The 19,285-nt window shown below is 38.4% G+C and overlaps 1 protein-coding gene across 2 annotated transcripts; it reads left to right on the forward strand.

Moving 5' to 3' along the window:
• Nucleotides 1-2,810: 2,810 nt before the first annotated feature.
• Nucleotides 2,811-19,066, forward strand: MAT2B (methionine adenosyltransferase 2 non-catalytic beta subunit). Of its 2 annotated transcripts, none has more exons than XM_065919046.1 (7): nt 2,811-3,018; nt 10,433-10,627; nt 13,253-13,367; nt 13,550-13,702; nt 16,448-16,641; nt 17,506-17,619; nt 18,128-19,066. In XM_065919046.1, exons 1-7 carry the CDS (start codon nt 2,989-2,991, stop codon nt 18,296-18,298), a joined length of 972 nt encoding a protein of 323 aa, XP_065775118.1. In that variant the 5' UTR covers nt 2,811-2,988; the 3' UTR covers nt 18,299-19,066. The 2 variants fall into 2 exon arrangements, with proteins under 2 accessions (XP_065775118.1, XP_065775117.1); XM_065919045.1 differs by lacking the exon at nt 2,811-3,018 and adding an exon at nt 5,480-5,640.
• Nucleotides 19,067-19,285: the final 219 nt, after the last annotated feature.

Below are 19,285 nucleotides of genomic sequence, written 5' to 3' on the forward strand. Positions count from 1 at the left end.
CTTTTTTTGGCTGTGCAGCAAGGGATGGGGGATTTTAGTTCTCTGACCAGGGATGGAACCCATGCCCCCTGCAATGCAGGTGTGGAGTGCCAGCTGCTGGACCACCAGGGAAGTCTTGAAGAATGCAGTCTTAACCATTGGATCACCAGGGAAGTTCTTGCTATGAATGTTCTTGTGCAAGACTTGATGAATATGGTGCTTTCATTTCTCTTGGGTAAGCACCTAGATGTAGAATTTTGGGTCATGGGGTAGGTGTTTATTTGACTTTATGGTAAACTGCCAGTTTTCTGAAGTGTTTGTGTAATGCTATATCCCACCATGATTGAATGAACGTTCTAATTGCTCAAAATGCTTGTTAACGTATAATGTTAGGGAAATTAAAACAGAAGTAGTCTTGTTCAGGCTTCAGAAGTCAGGGAGCAGGCCTTCTGACCTTGCTTGGCTCTGGATTCCAGATGGCCTGCAAGCACACCAATTGTTACCAGCTAGTCTAGGAGCACTTTAGATAAGAAAGGGGGTGGGTATGAAATTTCTTAAGTCCCTGAGGGCTTGGCCAAACGCCCCTCCCCCCTCCCCCCAAAGAAGTCTTGTGACTCACAAGGTGAAACAAATAGCATTGTAAAAGTTAAAAAAAAACACAGAGCCGCATTGCATTTTTGCATATAAACTGATGATGGTTTGCAGCCTGGGATTATAAACGAGAGCTCCCAGAAGCTGCAATTTGAAGTCTCACTCGACACACCACCCAGGACCCTTTTCCCTACTGGGACTCCAGATTGCTGTTATTTGGGGACTTCCTGGCACTGTTCAAGTCTGGATATAGGTTGTCTTCCCAATTTGGTGATAAGTAAGCTGTTACTTCTATTGTTTCTATTTCTCTTCTTTTAATAACTATTTATTGAAATTATGTATATTGGATTGTATACTGACTGTATTATAGCTGAATACTGTGCTTCCCTGGTGGCTCAGAAGGTAAAGATTCTGCTTGCAATGAAGGAGACCCAGGTTCGATCCCTGGGTTGGGATGATCCCCCGGGAGAAAGGAATGGCTAACTAATTGCAGTATTCTTGCCTGGAAAATTCCATGGACAGAGAAGCCTGGTGGGCTACAGTCCAAAGAGTCAGATATGACTAAGCGCTTCTTTCACTTCTCACTGAAATTAAGTCATAATTTATTAAATATTGTTTATTTTGTGTGTAATGAGTGGTTTATTAGTGAATCCTTGGAACCTAAAACGAAAGAAAACCTTCTGCAAAACAAATGTTAACTTTATAAAGCATCTGTTCAAAACTTATGTCCATTTAAAAAATGATTTTTAAAAAACTTTGAGTTGGAGTTTAAGTATTCTGAATGTAAGTCCTTTAAGATAGATGTATCAAGGTTATTTCCCCCAGTTTGTGTTTTACTTATTTTCTTAATATTGTCTTCTGATTAACAGAAGTTTTAAATTTTGATGAACTTGCAGTTCAGTTCAGTCGCTCAGTCGTGTCCGACTCTTTGCGACCCCATGAACTGCGGCACGCCAGGCCTCCCTGTCCATCACCAACTCCCGGAGCCTACCCAAACTCATGTCCATTGAGTCGGTGATGCCATCCAACCATCTTATCCTCTGTTGTCCCCGTCTCCTCCAGCCCTCAATCTTTCCCAGCATGAGGGTCTTTTCAAATGAGTCAGCTCTTTGCATCAGGTGGCCGAAGTACTGGATGAACTTTAATTCATCAATTTTTTAAAACTGTATGTTCTTCATCACTTACAGACCCTCTACATGCCTAATACAGTTCACCAGGTGCTTTATAGGAGTAGATTATAAAAAGTCACCTTTTTGTAAAGCTCTACATGAATGACAACTTTTTAAAAAACCTTTATTGAATTTGTTACAATATTGCTTCTGGTTTTTATGTTTTGGTCTTTTGACCCTGAGGCATGTAGGATCTTAGCTACATGCTAAGGCTGGATGGCATCACCGACTTGATGGACATGAGTTTGAGTAAACTCCGGGAGATGGTGATGGACGGGGAGGCCTGGCGTGCTGCGATTCATGGGGTCGCAAAGAGTTGGACACGACTGAGTGACTGAACTGAACTGAACTGAAGGTGTAGCTAAGAACTCTCAACCCCTCCATTGGAAATCGAGAGTCTTAACCATCGGAACACCCAGGAAGTACCTGAATAGCAATTTTTTTGTTGGTTGTTAAATTGTTACAAAGCCTCAATCCGGAATGGTGGTTCAAAATTTAGCTGAGTGTATTCAATACCCTTTAAACTTTAAAAATAGGATTGCTAGGCTTCACTTGATTTTGTTTCATAGATTGTATGGTGCTGTTAAGTCTGGGAATCACGGAAATAGCAGTCCTTAAAGTTCAGCCAAATTTAAAGCTACTCCACCCACCATTTCCTCAAACAGGACAGGACATGTTAATGGAAATAATCTGTTGGTTTTTAACATCTGCGTATTGTTACCACCGGTGCCTTTTACCGGTCTTTTGAAATCATTAATTAGAAAGCACTGGAGAACTTAACTGAACGGATTCTGTTGTAATCAGGCATAACTCAATAAACTATTTCAGAATAGGAATCAATTGCATGGCCTGCGTGCTTTCCAACTGCTGGCTCTTGCCTTTCTTTCACAAGAGAAAATTGCAACAAGTCTCCACAGGAGGCTTTTTGTGGTTGTATCTATTATTTCTTTCTAAGTTGGTTCTCCTAATGGTTTTGATAATGGACCTTATTTGACTGGCAGTACAACGTGAAACTTCTCATTGGGTATTTTCAAGACTGTCACGGGGAATCAGCTGCCAGTTTACTGCAATGTGGAATGCTGCACGAGATTCTGGGATCCGACTCAAAATGCTAATTTCAAAGGTCGACTGAAGCTGTGGCTCACGTTTTCGTGTGCCTGCGCTCTCTGCAGGCAGAACAAAGACCCGGCCCGAGGAGGCAAAGACTGAAACCCATCTCAAATCTTTCTCCTCAGATAATTTTGGAATCATGCCTGAAATGCCGGAGAACATGGAACAGGTAAGAGTGAGCTATTCGAGAAAAGCAGTCTGGAGTTTTATAGAGTTTCTTTACAAGAATCCCAGTGAACGTCTGGGAACTTAAAGCCGAAAAGGGTGTGTTTTTTTAAAAAAAGTGTCATTCATTTCTTTAAGATTTATTAACTTTGGGACTTGGAATAATTAAACAGCTTTAATTATTGACCCTGTATGGAGAGCTCAGCTAAGTCTCAATTGAAAAAAATAACCCTAAACAGCAGTTTCACTTAACCAGATTAAAATGCATTCATGTAGGTGAAGGTTCTATAGAAATAATGCTTTTATCTATAGTTGGGTGCTCCAGGCTTTCTTTGTCTTGGCAAGAAATGAACCTGCTAACCTAACTTTTATCTCTAGATTGCTCTATTTAAATTTATAGACTTAGCCACCACAGGAACTTGGATATTGTCTGTATAACAATGGCGTTTTTATTCATGTAGAAACTTCCATTTTTTAAAAGGATGATTAAAACCCTTGTACGAAGATGTGCCCCTAGACCCATACCCAAGTTTTATCTGGCAAATATTAAACCAGATCCTCAAATGTAGGCAAGTAAACTTTTTGTTCCTCACTCCAGATAAGGCTGCTCTGAGAATCAAAATGCTAATTGTATATGCAAGTCCTTAAATCGTCTTCAAGTAGGACAGAATTTTTTTTTTTTCTGGAAAGATTAGATTGCATTACCGCTTCAACTAGAAACTTCACAAAAATTACTTTTAAAAAACGATCAGGAGGATCTTGAATCTGCTTCCCCAACACCCACACCATTTCTTTGTTGTTTGCAAATTATGCATGGTTCCCCGTTGGAGGGTTTCTCTCAAGGACTCTTAAGTAATGCTAAATTGATTAACAAACAGCCTGGAGTAAAACAAAAATAGAAAAGTGTGAAGCTTCAGTCTCTCTTGTTGCAGTTCCAAAGAAACTTTATTCTAACAGTAACTAGGAAATGAGCTCTTGTTGGGGGTTGGGTAGGAAAGAAAGTCACCGGACTCAAGACGTGGAAAAAATTTTTTTAAAGGCTGCTTAGTGTTGAGCTCTAAGGTTAAACCAAAAAAGGTTTATGAAAATATGTTTTAGAAAGACCCAAGCAGTAATCACGTTTGTGGGCGACTTTAAAGGCTTTGGTATCCTGCGTGTCTGGACGAGAACAGTACAGATTTGCGTTCAAATTTGGCAAAACCTATGCGATCCATACTCGGGTTTTTTGCGAATAAATTTCACAGGCAACTTTTCGGGTTTGAACTGGCAATCAGTTGCAGTTGCCTACTAGGGCCGCTTCTGATCTGTCACTTGAAAAAAGCGTAACCCAGGTGGTGGAAGGTTCAGCATAACTCTCTCCTAGTTCCTTTACTTTTCTTGGTAGTGGAGGTTCGCCTAGCGTAGCTTGACGCTGCAACCTGTAAGGCGGTGCTTCTCAAAGGCTGATCTTGACTCGGGTTACAGTTCACTAGAATGCAGAGTCCCAGTTATTGTTGTTTAGTCGCAAAGTTGTGTCTGACTGCGACCCCATGGACTGTAGCCCGCCAGGCTCCTACAATAACTCATTCAGCAATTACTGATAAAAGTCCGAAAATGCTTGTTTTGAAGGGGCAGCCAAATAATTCGTCCCCCAGCCCCCTACGTGTTTTTATTTTTAACTAGTTAAGAAGAGTTTGACACGTTCGGAATTTCGCGCGTACTACTTTCTGGCATGCCAGAAAGACAAATGGGTTCTTTAAGTGTTAATGACGCAGATATCAACACTTTTGTTTTTACTCCAAGCTCTCTCTCAATCTCTCAAGAAAAACTTTTAATGCTCTATAGATACAGAAACGTTGTGCAGTCTCTTCTCCCCGCTTCAGCCCTCCCACCAAGACTGAAAGTGTTTCATTCCGCTTTATGGGTTTCCCTTGTAGCTCAGTTGGTAAAGAATCCGCCCACAATTCAGGAGACCCGGGTTCGATTCCTGGGTTAGGAAGATCCCCTGGAGAAAAAAAGGCAAGCCACTCCAGGATTCTTGCCTGGAGAACCCCATGGACTGTAGACTGCCAGGCTCCTCTGTCCATGGAATCGCAAGAGTAGGACACGACTTAGCGACTACACCACCACCACTTCCATCCCGCTTTAGGTATCACGTGCTCAGTTGATTCTTAGACACCGCACACAGTCTGGGCGATCCAATTCACTCCTTACCTAGTCGAGAAGGAAGAACACACAAAATATTCTTGACCCCCGCCCCCCGTGTCCCCCTCCGGCCCCAAAACAAAACTCGCATTCCCAGTTTAAGACCAGGGCCTTTGTTTCGTGTATCCCTTTAAGAGTTGGCGCGTGGGCTGGGAGCGTCCCGAGCGCGTCCGCCCCCTTTCAGGGGCGTCGGCGGAGCGTGGCCAATCAGGAAGCGCGGTCTTGGCGGCGGAAGCCGGAAGCGGTGAAAGGGGGCTGGCCCGGACCTATGGTAGGCGGGCCCAGGGGGGGTTGGAGCTGCGGCCCGCCGCGATCCCGGGCTGAAGGAAGTGGCGGTCGCTGCGGCGGCGGCGGCGACGACAGCGCAAAGACGGCGGGCATGGTGGGCCGAGAGAAAGAGCTCTCTATCCACTTTGTTCCCGGGGACTGCCGGTTGGTGGAGGTGAGGGAGTTGGCCCGGGTCTTGCGGGGTGGGGAGACGTCTCGTGGTAACCGAGTGCGCAGAGCGGGAAGAGTCTGGTGGCGGGGGCTCGAGTGGTTTTCCAGACGCATCCTCCCAGAGTCGGAGGCCCCAGGAGACGAGGGCGGCGCCGCCGAGTTTGTTTACCTCGGTGTACACTCTTCAGTGTTTTGTTTATCAGCCCCTGCGACAGGAAGTGATTAGGTCGGGTTTCACTTTCGAGCCTCCCGTCTCTCTCAGGAACGAAGAGGGGTTTGCTGAGCTGTTTTGACTTTTTCTAAATTTCGTTTTCCTCCTTTGTTCATCTTTTTTGATCCTAATTGTTTGTATCTCTGAGAAAAGAGGGGCCAGGTGGCTTTTCAGAAGTAGTAACAGGATTGGAGATAAGTTTATGGATGGCACTGTTGTGCACTTTAAATGCATTATTTATTTTAGTCCTCATAATTATAAGGTACTGGTTTTGTTCCATTTTACAGATATTTGAGACTAAAAGAGCAGGTCTTTGGTCCAACTTCATTCAGTAAGATTGCAGATTCAAATACAATCTCTTTGACTGTCTCAGGCTTTGAACCATTGCAGAGATTGCATAAACCTCCTCCATAAATCCCGATCTCTATTTCATTACAGGCCCCTCAGTAGTCCCATCAGTCCATAGGGTATATATCTAGTACTGGGGATAAGAAGAATGTTCATGCCAAGATCAGTATATCTTAAGGATGTAAGAAGGTGTAAGTGATGGCTATTTTTGAGAATGCAAAATTTTTACACCTTCAAAATATAGCATATTTAGTGTTTTCAAGTCATTTTGGGGTTTGGGGAATAAAGTTAGGATGGATGGGCTGTTTGATCCTCTGTTTTGCTCCTGTGTACCCCACACAATGCTGAGTCCCTAAAGTTGTATATTGCTTATGTATGTGTATATGTGCACTGTGTATGCATGTGTGTGTGTATAAAGCTTAATCAGTTTTAACAGTGAGTTCAGTAAACAAATAAAAATGCGTTTTCCTTCGTTCAAATTACACAACCAAAAGCTTGACACGTATTTGCTTCTCTCAGAATCTGTAGAGTTAAAACTCCCTAGTGGGACTGTGTAATAGTTTATGTTAGAGAAATAAACTGTGGTGGTTCCTGTTCGTATTACTGGCCATGGGGTACAATAGGGTGACAGTGGAAGTTTAGACCAGTGTCACCTAGGTATTTTTAAAAGTTTCTCAAAGTCCAGGAGTGTCTAGTCAAAGATCTATCTCTAGGGGAATGTTGTGAGAATCAAATAAATCAATGTGAAACTTTGCCGAATTGAAGAGGTTCTGAAAATAGCGAAGTATAGTTGTGTTTACCACTAAAACTTAAGATCCTACTTTAATATTTGTGATATTTCACTCTTGACTTTTTCTAGAACATTTTTAGTAGACGTTAATCCAAGTGTGCTAAAGTAGAAGAAACCACTGTCCCAGAGTACTGTTTTGGATCATTTTGGAAGAGCCTTTTATTGTCCTGTACCTTAGAATTTGCTATTATTTTATTTGATGGCATAATAAGAGCTATGACTCTTCATTTATTTATATGTACTTAATTTTTCCAACATTTTGTGTGTGTGTGTGTGTGTATAAATCTGGTCACCTGGTGTTAACTGAATTCTGTAAATTGTGAGTTGATAGAAGAAGAGGCAGATGCAAATTAAAGTCATGTTTAATATACTTGAGTCATAAGAATAAAAATTGAGAAATAGAGTTTTCAGGAAGACAGAATATCTTCAGGTCTTAATTATGTTTTGGTTTAACTATGCAGCTTTTTGTTCCTCCATTTAGAGTTCCTTGAGGTGTTTGGACATTCCTGTGTTTGGCAGAAGTAAAGTAATTTATAGAGTAGTGAGCCGAAATTATTTTTAGAGGAATATTTCTCTGGTTTTAAAAGAATCAAAACTGTGCTTTAAGATGCTTCAGATGGAGTTCTGTTTATAGAGACTCAAAAATAGAGATATTTTTGTTTGACTTCTGTTAATTTCAGAGTGATGTGTATTTTATTTGCCAACCACCAAAAAACTCGCAATCCGAATGAAAACTTCTTGTTTTGGCTTCTATACCGTGACAGAACATGCTTATTGATTCTATAAGGAGAACTGTATGAAAAGAAGAAAAGTTAGTTTAAACAAACTTCTTTTAGTGTATTCAGGTATCTTCTGTGGAAAGGGTAATATGGAAAATGTTAGAATTGTAGGATTGTAAAGCTATAAGAGCCTTAATCATCTGTCCAAATGCATCCTTTTACCAGCGAGTTACATTAGTAGAGTTGAGTAACTTCTTAATGCCACAGTTTGTGGCAGAGAAGATAAAATTTAGTCATCAAGAAACCAAGTAAAAGTTCAAAGGATTGAGACAAAATTCAGCATGCATTTGACTAGACGATAGATAGAAGCAAAAGGACACACATTCTGTTTCCGACCTTTTTCCTTTTACTGTGGGCAAAACCTGTAACATCTTTAGATTTAAGGTTCCTCGCTTTGGAAAACTCTCACATGAGAGTTTTCAAGAAGAGGATTGTACAGAATCTCTTGTTTCAGAAAATGCTTGTACTTCAGATCTCTGCTCTTTTAATATAGAAAATTAATGCACACTGACATCTGACCACTAGGTAACATGGGCTGTTTTCTTCCAGAGAGCTTATAGATCATCCCAGGCTGTACAAGGTTTGTATCTTCTCCACGCAACCACCCATACTTTTTAAAGTGAAGAATCTTATATGCCTTAAAGACCCTCGCTGCGTTTGTAACCTAAACTATATTTCATCAAATCTCAGATGCTCTCAATTATAAGATTATCTGGACTCATTTTAAGATGCACTGAAAAGCCAAAAAGACTGCCAAACCATAAGACATTTGTAAGATGCATCTTTATTTCCTTCATTTAACAGATGATAAATGAAGAAAAAATGTGCCTCACTCACCAGTGAAGTACACAGAGATCTTATTTTACTGTTCAGTAATTTTGTGGTTCCTACAAGCATAGTGTTTGGTCTTTGACTTCTTTTTCTAGTTTTCCTTTTTAAGGGGAAAAGGGTAACGAGGTTGTTGCTTCTGGAAGGGTAGATGGCAGTTTTTTTTAATTTGTTTTGAGTCAGAGCTATCTTTAGGAAGTTCTTGGATGTTCCTGGAATTCTCAAGTTCAGTTTCCAAATCACCAGCATCAGCACCACCTGGAAACTTGTTAGAAATGCCAATTATCAGGCCTAGTTCCAAATCTCCTGGATCTGAAAGCCTTCCAGTTGATTCCTGTCCTAGGCGAATAAAGCCTGTGAACCACTGATCCAAGAACCACTGTCTATCCCTTTCCTTCTTTAGCGTGATGTGAGAAACTCAGAGGAAACCAACTCATAGGCCTTTTATAGTATTTTCCCAGGGATCTTTATGGTATTTATCCTGTGCAAATTGTTTTCTGATTGTATCTCTACTAGACCTGGCCTGTTTTAACCTCTTTAACAATTGCAGTCATTGCAGGGCTGTTTTCTTGCCAAAAATTCAAAGAAAATATTTTGCTGGCTGAAATCTTTGTTTGCATAGATTGACTTAGAGCCAAGTTTTGCAAGGGAGAGCCTAGATGAATTTTTCTTCAGCTTCTAAAACATCTTAAAGTGGGGTGAATTAAGGAAGAAATATCTTTAAAAACTTACCTTTATTCTGTTTCTGTCAGCCCTTTCATTTCTGGTTTTTCCTTTGATAGACATACTTGATTTAGGTGGCTTTTTTTTTTTTTTTCTTAGTCTGTTCAATTAGCTGCCTTAAGGGCTAGGGAAAAAAGATCTTTGGTTATTGTGTGTATATTTAAGGTTTTTGACAGCTCAGAAATAGGTGACTAAACCAACATTTCAAATTTAAAAGGCTCCAAGTTAATAGACTAATAAAAATTGTTTTTTGTTTTGAATAGTGTTTTCGTAAGTCAAATATCTGTGAGGATATTTGGCGTTAACCTATCTTGGGAAGAAGGGAAATTTCTATGTAGAGATAATTGGAATTGTTTCCTAAATAGTAGTTCTTTTTAAAATTTCAGTGTGTGAGGAATTTTTCCTTTTTCACAATAGTGACATAGATCAGTTTAAAATATTTATTTTTTTCTTATTCTCTACTTATGTTTTATCAGTTTTAACTGGTCTAAATAGGTAAATTTAGAGTCAATGTAGGAATATTTACCAATTTAGTTAAACTTAGAATGTTAGTTCTATAAGGACCAAATTTATTTTTATTCCACATAAATTTCTATGAAATAGAATTTCTCTAATTTGGACATATCACAGTATGATAAAGTCAATGGGGTTTAAAAGGAAACTTGAGATTAAAAATTGAAGAGCAAAACTGTCGGTTTGGAAACATGTTGGCAGAATATAACCCTAATATTTGATCAGGGCGGAAATAAGTAAGCTTTAAACTGCATTTTTATAAATGGAAGAACATAAAGTTGATGTTTATTACTACTTTGGACATCATTGATCCTAAAAATAAGTTTTTCCATCATTACTGTTAGGAAATCTAAATCCGTTTGACTAGGTGATTCGTTGCTGTATCATCTTAGGTTCTTTTTCTTGGGAAGGATTATTAAAACTTTCTCTTAAGTGACATACTTATTGATGCAGCTTGATTGATCTTTGTTCTAACTTAAGACTTATACATATGGGACATGAAGCAGATAACTCAGACTTGAAATGTTTAGTGAATGAAGATGGTGGCTAATTTTGTTGAAAGGCTATTTTCGAATTAATTCTTTTCTCGTCTTTCACATTTTAGGAGGAAGTTAACATCCCCAACAGGCGGGCTCTCATTACTGGTGCCACTGGGCTTCTTGGCAGAGCTGTGTACAAAGAATTTCAGCAGAATAATTGGCATGCCGTTGGCTGTGGTTTTAGAAGAGCAAGACCAAAATTTGAGCAGGTCAATCTCTTGGATTCTAATGCAGTTCATCACATCATTTATGATTTTCAGGTATGGTTTATTTTAACGCATAAGTCAACTATTAAGGGGCTTCCCTGGTAGCTCAGCTGGTAAGCAAGAAACTAGAATTGTCTCAGTTCAGTCACTCAGTCATGTCTGACGCTTTGTGACCCCATGGACTGCCACGTGCAAGGCTTCCCGTCCATCAGCAACTCCCGGAGCCTACTCAGACTCATGTCCATTGAGTCGGTGATGCCATCCAACCATCTCATCCTCTCTCCCCTTCTCCTCCTGCCATCAGTCTTTCCCAGCATCAGGGTCTTTTCCAATGAGTCAGGTCTTTGCATCAGGTGGCCAAAGTATTGGAGTTGCAGCTTCAGCATCAGTCATTCCAGTGAACATTCAGGACTGATTTCCTTTAGGATAGACTGGTTTAATCTTGCAGTCCAAGGGACTCTCAAGAGTCTTCTCTAACACCACAGTTCAAAAGCATCAATTCTTCGGTGCTCAGCTTTGTTTATAGTCCAACTCTCACATCCATACGTGACTCCTGGAAAAAGCATAGCTTTGACTAGACGGACCTTTATTGGCAAAGCAGTGTCTGTGCTTTTCAGCATGCTGTCTAGGTTGTTCATAGTGTTTCTTCCAAGGAACAAGCGTCTTTTAATTTCATGGCTGCAGTCACCATCTGCAGTGATTCTGTCTGGGTGATAAAAAAAAAACTGTTGTTCTCAAGGAAGTTATAGTACTTAAGTTTTTAACCTATTAGCAACAATAGTATACAGTGCACTTTTTTTTTTTTTTTGGAGGGGATAGAAAAGTATGTCATCCTTAAAAAATTAGGTTGAGATACAGATTAACAAAAGGCAGAAAATGAAGTATTTTGTAAAAAGCTTCTGTTTGTGAATTACTCTTCTGAGGACCACTTTCTATGCAAATCCTTTTCTTGTTTTGAGGGTAAAAATATTTGCTTATTTTTTTTTTTTTTTTTGCTTCTTTTTTTTTTTTAGCTGGAGAATAATTGCTTTACAGAGTTGTGTTGGTTTCTGCGGTAAAACTACACAAATCAGCCGTGTGTGTGTGTGTGTGTCTATCCCCTCCCTCTTGAGCCACCCAACCCATTTCTATTTCTTAAGGTTGTCACAGAGCGGTGCTCCCTATGTTATATAGCAGCTTTGCATTGGCTAGCTATTTTACACATGGTGGTATATCTGTCATCGCTGCTCTCTCGATTTTGTCCCCCCTCTCCTTCCGCTGCAAGTCCTTTTGAAAATAGTATCTGTTAACCTTATGTCACTGCAAAATAGATGTTCTCATATCTGTTTTTGTTGTTTAGTTGCCGACTTAGTGACCCCCATTGCCTACAGCACATCTGAAGGACAGGTTTCCCTGTCCTTCATTCTCTCCCAAAATTGGCTCAAACTCATGTCCACTGAGTCGGTGATACTATCCAACCATCTCATTCTCTGTTGCCCCCTTCTTCTCCTGCCTTCAATCTTTCCCAGGATCAGAGTCTTTTCCAGTGAGTCGGCTGTTTGTATTAGGTGGCCAGAGTATTGGAGCTTCAGCTTCAGCATCAGTCCTTTAACTGTATATTCAAGGTTGACTTCCTTTAGCATTGGCTGGTTTGATCTCCTTGCAGTCCAAGGGACTCATTTCCATTTTAGAGATCACAAAGGCTCAGAGAGGTTAAACAATTCGTTGACCATGGTCACAGAAAGGTTACAGAAAGAATTAGGTTCTGTTACAACTCTGAGTAAGAGGTGAAATCAGGAATTCAGTTTCTTTCTAAAAATATGACCCAAAGAACATTGCATCAGAATCACTTGGAAAACTTGTTCTTATGTCTCACTTCCAGAGATTTTCATTCAGTAAGCCTATGGTAGAGCCTGGGACTGCACATTTTAAGAACCATCCCAGCTTATGCACATGTAAGTTTGAAAGCAACTTTCAGGTCATGCTTCTTCAAGCAGTTTCTGAGAAGGAGGAAGTTTCGTGTGTGGGTACATGAGCCCTTCCGATCACTGGTCTTCCCAAATCTTAACTGTGACTCAGCTCCTCTGGGAAGTAGATGCTCAGTCTCTACCAAGGACCTTCACGTCATACAGTATTGAAAAGGTCTCTTTACATACCTGTTTTTTCCATTAGATTGTGAAATCCTTGATCCTCACACACTGCTTAGCATATAGGTGGCATACTTAAATACTTAACTGGCAATATAATTTTTATGGATCCTTAATTTTCTTTAAATGGCAGATTTAAGAGATTAGAATTTATGAATTTAATTTGCAATTGCTATTCCTCTCCCTTTCCCACAGACTTAACTGTTTAGGGTCATATGAATGACATAAATGATTGCCCTTTTCTCCTGCTCAGATGAGGGGATGAAGCTTATTTTGATTTAGAAGCCTGGTTGTTGCCCCGGAGTTTTGTCTGATTTTGCCTAGGGTTTGCTCGATTGCTCTTTCCTTCTCAGGGCCTACACATATTTTTAAGGAAGTTTGGACGTTGAAAAAGGGAAGTGTGACAAAACCACATTAAAAATTAGAATGATTCTTTAGTTGAAGGAATGTTTTAATAAACATTTTTCTATGAATTAATTTACTGTTGGAAGGCTATAGTTCTTCTGTTTTTATTCCTTTTTGGGCTGAAAACACATCAATGCTTAACTTCTAGCCTCATGTCATCGTACATTGTGCAGCAGAGAGAAGGCCAGATGTTGTAGAAAATCACCCAGATGCTGCTTCTCAACTTAACGTGAATGCTTCTGGGAATTTAGCAAAGGAAGCAGGTAATGACAACTTTATAAAATCTTCATAAAAATTAAGTGATCACTGTGTGTGCAAATGTTAAACTTTTGTAGATGGCTTATAAGAAATTTGTTATACTTTTAATGAATAAGCTGTTACAAATTCCAGTAAAGCGTAAGGTTGTATAGTAATTTAATAGATTGTTTTCTTTTTTTTTTTGTAGCTGCAATTGGAGCATTTCTAATCTACATTAGTTCTGATTATGTTTTTGATGGAACAAACCCACCTTATAGAGAGGAAGACATACCAAATCCCCTAAATCTGTATGGCAAAACAAAATTAGAAGGAGAAAAGGCCGTCCTAGAGAACAATTTAGGTAAGACACATCTCTTTAGTTAGCTTCCTGACTCTTTTTGAGGATTCCTTTTTGTTTAAGATTTGTGTGTATGTGTGTCTGTATCTTAATTTTTAAAATATTTATTTAGTCATTTTTCTTTATTTCGCTGTGCCGAGTCTTAGTTATGATGTATGGTCTTAGTTGCTCTGTGGCATGTGGGATCTTAGTTCTTGGACCTGGGATTAAACCCGCATCTCCTGCAGTGGAAGGCGGATTCTTAACCACTGGACCACCAGGGAAGTTGCTGTTTTTTGGTTTTTTTTTAAAGTAGTCAAGGAACATAAATCCATTGGAGAAAACTAGGGAATGTAGTTAACAAGAAAAACAAGAATTTTTGAAATCCTGAAGAATTTTTGAATCCCTTCAGACCATTTCCAGTGTCAATGTGAACATCAATACCATTATAGATAGAAAATAAATCAGGTTTTTGTAATCATTCATAAAAAAAAAGATCAGTATCATTTTTCTTAGATTGCAGTATTCTGTCATTTGTATGGTTTTTCTTTTTTCTTGTGTTTGTATATCCACAGTCATTTGTATGGTTTTTCTTTTTTCCTATGTGTTTGTATATATATACACACATTAATGTGTTAATTATTAAAAAACCTCCTTAAAATTTTTTTTAAAAAATCTAAAGCTATAGAGTTCTCTTACAGTGCTTCCTCAGAGAAGCACTAAGTGTGGTTATGAAAGTATTTTTTGTGGATTTCTAAACATGTGTGCATGTTGTTTTATAACCTGATTTTTCTCCCCCCACATACATGCATTTCATTTCTTATGGAGCCATCTCTAGGATATCTTTTTCATACCAGTGACTGCATAATATCTGATTTAATGATCCTTTGCACTGAAACTACTGCCTTAGACTGTACTACATCCTTGAGAAACATCCCCTACTATTCATACCATATTAACACCTAGGGTTTTTTATTATTATTATAAATTATACTTTGGGAATTGTCTTTGAATATATACTAGTATACAGCTGACCGTTGTACTGCTCCGGGATTAGTGTTGCCAACCCCTGTGTAGTCGGAAATCCATGTGTAACTTTAGACTCTCCAGAAACTTAATTGCTCACAGCGTACTCTTGACAGAGGGGCTTCCCTGGTGGCTCAGTGGTGAAGAACCCTCCTGCCAAAACAGGAGATGCAGGTTCGATCCCTGGGTCAGGAAGATCCCTGGGAGTAGGAACTGACACCCCACTCCAGTATTCCGGCCTAAGAAATCCCGTGGATGGAGGAACCTGGTGGGCTACAGTCCATGGGGTCGCAAAAAAGTCAGACACAGCTTAGCAACTAAACAGCCGCTCTTGTCCCAAGCCTTACTAAAACATAAAGAGTCAATTTACACATATTTTGTGTTACGTGTATTACATACTATTCCTAAAGTAATCTTGAGAGAAGAAAACATTCAGAAAATCATAAGAGAAATTACATATAGTATTGTGTCAACACTGTAAGCTTACCTCATTTGTTTACAAGATAAATAGTAACGATATTAGTGTTGTTTTATATGGTACAAAACACTATACGTGTCATGTATTACTAAGACTACACATCAAAAATGAAGATAATCTGAGAAGAAATTTTTATTTATTTACAGATATGACTCAGGAATCAGTAAGGAAGAAGCCATAAATGGTAGCCAGTGTAACCAGTAACGATTGCTTCATGGTAGCCTCGCCTATACACTAGTGAATGAGTCATTATAAAACTATTGGCATTGGTATTGCAGTCATTCATAATACAGCTAAATACTGTTAATTTTCTTTTTAAAAACCACTTCCCTGTGGTGATAGATTGATACAGAGTTTTTCTAGTTACAGGAGAGACAAGGCGTACTGGATGGTAATGTAACTCTTTGAAAACAAAGTTATGAAACATTAAGAAAGCGCATGAACCTTATATTAAATATCACTCACCTTATGCCTATGTAAGGATAGGCTATCCACCTCAGTACATCTTATACATGATATTCTGCATGAAAAAAGTTGCTTATAAATGGAACCACACTGTTCAAACCTGTGTTACTCAGAAGTCATCTGCCCAGCTCTTTAGTAAGTTAATTTAAAATAGTTTTCGTTGAATTTCAATAATTGTAAATTATCTAGTCTGTTATAACTTCTCAGTATTGACCAACATAAAATACCTCATAATTCCTTAGTCAGTGATTTCAAGGACTATGTGGTGAACACTCATATACCCTTTATACAGAATCACCAATTGTTAATATTTTGCCACATGTTTTACATGTACACTATTTTTTTCCTGAACTCACTGAATTTGAGCCCAAACTACTTCACCATGTATCTTCAACAAGGATGTTCTTTACATAATTACAATGCAGTTACTACACCTAGGAAATTTAGCATTAAGGCAATACACAATCTGTGTAGGAATTTTGTCCCTAAAATGTCCTTTATTGCGTTTTTTTAATTTAGGAATAATCAGGGACTAGGAATAACTTGTTGAAATTGTCATGATCAGTTTTATTTTTAATGGCCACAATAATGAAGAAATTATATAATTATAAAAATACCCCACATGACAGAGACATTTAAAAATATTTCAGATCACATTTGTTTAAATATGTGAGCTGTGTCATTCTGGTATATTTAACGTTTTCTTTGATAATGTATCTTAAATCCACACACACTGATGTTAGAGCAAGACTTAAGAACCAGTGAGCTTTGAAATGTTATCTGCTTTTCTTACTCTTTAGGAGCTGCTGTTTTGAGAATTCCTGTTCTGTATGGAGAAGTTGAAAGGCTTGAGGAAAGTGCCGTGACTATTATGTTTGATAAAGTGCAGTTCAGCAACAAGTCTGCCAACATGGACCACTGGCAGCAGCGGTTCCCCACGCATGTCAAAGACGTGGCCACCGTGTGCCGTCAGCTAGCAGAGAAGAGGATGCTGGTAAGAACTGAAGTGCTTTTTTCAAAATTTACAAGGACACCAAGCAAAAGTAGTTGGATAGTAGCTATATTTATGAATAATAAAAACTTTATGCTGTTATATTTGATTTTATTTCTCAAATACTATAGACTCTATTTGTCATTCTCTTACTGCAAGATAACTGAAAACTTGTATTTTTCTTTGCCTGATGTCTTGTAAGAAGCCTGTCATAAGTAATGTCTATTTAAGATCTAGGTAGTGGCACAGAAGAACCTTAATCATTTCAGCCACTGTAAGAATAAGTTATAATTATTCTTTTAGATATTTGAACAATAGTTCATTTTAAGTATTTGAAAAAGTTAGAGCTAAATAGAATATCTACAGAAAGAAAACTTAGAGACTGAGTTATTTTAGAATATTTATAGTAGCATGACTGGTTTTTTTAATGCATCAAAATTTATATATTTTTTAAAAATACATACCATGGCAATATTTAAGGCTGTTATGATTAACTAACTCATCCTGAAAAATGGTTCTGTTAAGTTTTGGTGTTAGCTTCTTAGGATAATTGAAAATGCTAGTTGAATTGGTCTGTGTTTCATAAAAATCTATAATCATTTTAGGATTTCCACTAAATAAAATCAGAGCCACTAACAATTTATTTAAAAAAAAAATCCTTACGGCTAAATTGTAGAAACTGATTTTCCATTTTTAACTGGGGAGATTTATAGGAATTTGATTTTAGATATCTTGTGTAGAGCATTCCAGAAAGGTACAGTACATCATATTTCCTGGACCTGTTTAAGTTAGTTGTCTTGTCACAGTTGCTGTTCCACTCCACTCAGAAAGTTTGAAACCAGTTTGAACTATTTGTGTCCTTGTCAGGATCCATCAATTAAGGGAACCTTTCACTGGTCCGGGAACGAACAGATGACCAAGTATGAAATGGCGTGTGCAATTGCAGATGCCTTCAACCTCCCCAGCAGCCACTTAAGACCCGTAAGTACATGGCATTTAGAACCTTACTTGGGGATTCCCCGGCAGTCCAGTGGTTGGGACTTGGCACTTTTACTGCTGAGGCCAATTCAATCCTCAATCAGGTACCTAAGATCCTTCTAGCTGTACTTGGCCGAAACAGATAGACAGACAAACAGGTAGCCTTCTTACTTCTTGGAAGTCCAAGTCTATCACTGTTGTGTTCTATGGATAACATTTTTCTTGTTGTTTAAAAGTATTGGATAACTTTATTTTCCAGCACTAGTCAAAGTGAACTTTGCTTGTATGTTGGCAGTTTCTGTTGTTAATTTTCTCTAAATTGCCATGTGAAAAGGAGCCCATGTGTATTGATGAAGTTTATAGAAAAAGTGTTTTCTTGATTGCAGCAGATGTTTTATTTTTCTAGGAATCAAATCATATTTCTTGCACTGAGGGCAAAAGGAAATAGAGAATGTAAAGCCTCATCATGGGACTTCTCATTTATTTTTTATCTTGTGTGTTTATTTTAAAGATAACTGACAGCCCTGTCGTAGGAGCACAACGTCCGAGAAATGCTCAGCTTGATTGCTCCAAATTGGAGACCTTGGGCATTGGCCAGCGAACACCATTCCGAATTGGAATCAAAGAGTCACTCTGGCCTTTCCTCATTGACAAGAGATGGAGACAGACAGTCTTTCACTAGTGTATGTGTGGTGGTGGGGATGGTGGTGGTGTTTTTTAAAACAAGAAGTCAAGAAGTCATGGCACTTTTTAAAGAAAAAAGGAAATAGTTTTGTATGAGTGCTCTTCAATTGTGATTCATGATCTTTCAGGTAAATGATGCTCTTGCACTAGTGAATTGTCTAGGGAAACTTAAGGGCAATAATGCCTTGTTTGAAGTAAAGATTTTCTCATTTTGTTCTGCCTCAATTTGCTGTGTGAATATAGTAAATTATGATTTTCAAGTATTTGAGAGCCAGGATGAAACACATCTGCTGTAGACTTTTTTTGGGGGAGGGGGAAGAAATGCATTGTTCATTCCTATAAATAACCTCTACATTTTCAAGACTTTTACAACTGTTTATCCTTTTATGTTTTAAATTGTGTTAAATAGAATACAAATCATTGGTGTTCATGTTTGCTTTGCTTGAGCTCAGATCAAAATGTTTGAAGAAAGAAACTTTATTTTTGCAACCTAAGTGCAGTTTTTATGCTTGAGATATTTCAACATGTTATGTATATTGGAACTCCTGCAGCTTGATACCTCCTGCCTTTGTAGCAGTGAACGGTGAATGTTTGAGAGAGAGAGACTGTGTGTATGTGTATGTATTTTTTAAATATATATGAAACTGTCCTTTTCACTCCATGTCACTAAGTGATATTTCATATGTGCGGTTATACTAATAGTAATGGGCCTTGTAAGTCTTGACCATTCATGACTAATAATAAATACGTACTGCTGGCATGGTAATGCTTAGTTTTCTCGTATTTACTTCTCTTTTTTGAGGTGTAAAGACCAGATATCTAAACTGTTTTGTTGCTATAATTTTTAAAATTTCCTTCTTATCATGTAAAATCACCTTCTTATCTGATGCAGAATATAGTTAATGTACATTAAAATACAAAGCACAGTAATAAAATGAGGCCTGGTGAATCTACCATGTGAAATCTAGAATGTTACAGACACTGT

Source organism: Muntiacus reevesi, chromosome 1, assembly GCF_963930625.1.
Source record: "Muntiacus reevesi chromosome 1, mMunRee1.1, whole genome shotgun sequence".
Lineage (NCBI taxonomy): Eukaryota > Metazoa > Chordata > Mammalia > Artiodactyla > Cervidae > Muntiacus > Muntiacus reevesi.